At 62.5% G+C, this 650-nt stretch overlaps 1 protein-coding gene across 1 annotated transcript in view; it reads left to right on the top strand.

Annotated features, from left to right (window-relative positions):
• Positions 1–6: 6 nt before the first annotated feature.
• BECN1 (beclin 1, autophagy related) overlaps positions 7–650 on the top strand; it is a gene marked incomplete at its 5' end in the record, with an annotated part of 3,908 nt that continues 3,264 nt past the window's right edge. The window contains 2 exons of the mRNA XM_010139030.1: positions 7–182; positions 593–647. Coding sequence (XP_010137332.1) covers positions 7–182; positions 593–647 — 231 coding nt within the window. The remainder of the gene's footprint in view (positions 183–592; positions 648–650) is intronic.

The following is a 650-nucleotide window of genomic DNA, read 5'->3' as shown; positions in this document are numbered from 1 at the left end:
TGCTGCTGGCGGCTGCCCCGGTGTAACCGTGAGCTCCTCCGGCAGGTCACCGGCGACCTCTTTGACATCATGTCTGGGCAGACGGACGTGGATCACCCGCTGTGCGAGGAGTGCACGGACACGCTGCTCGACCAGCTGGACACGCAGCTGAACATCACGGAGAACGAGTGCCAGAACTACAAGTGAGTGACGCGGGGAAGGACACAGCCCCAGTCCGGCTTTCTGTGGTCGGGAAGAGACATCCCTGGCTTCAGCGCCTGGGGTTCTGAACGAGATGAAAAATTTGTTTTTAAGAGCTTCCCCAGCTGCAGCCTGTGAGCCCAGCGGAACGCAGATGGCACCCGCCTGCGGTGCCCTGTGCGACCCAGGGCCTCACAGAGACAGTCACTGACCCTGTCACACCTCGCTCCCCCGCGGTGCGGGATCAGCGTGGAGAGCTCGGGATTAGCGAGACTCCGGAGTCCCTCTCTGCGCTTCCGCTCGCGCACGCAGGCTGTCCCAGGACCGGGGAGCGCTGGTGGGGGCTTCCTGGAGCCCTGATCGGTGGCAGGGTCTCCCCAGGACCCTGCTCAGCAATCCTGTCACTCTGCAGGAGGTGCCTGGAGATCCTGGAGCAGATGAATGAGGATGATAAGGAGAAACTGCAAACA

This window comes from Buceros rhinoceros, unplaced genomic scaffold, assembly GCF_000710305.1.
Source record: "Buceros rhinoceros silvestris isolate BGI_N320 unplaced genomic scaffold, ASM71030v1 scaffold25706, whole genome shotgun sequence".
Taxonomy (NCBI): Eukaryota; Metazoa; Chordata; class Aves; order Bucerotiformes; family Bucerotidae; genus Buceros; species Buceros rhinoceros.
The sequence above is the reverse complement of the archived record's forward strand: the minus strand, read 5'-3'. Positions and strand labels throughout refer to the sequence as shown.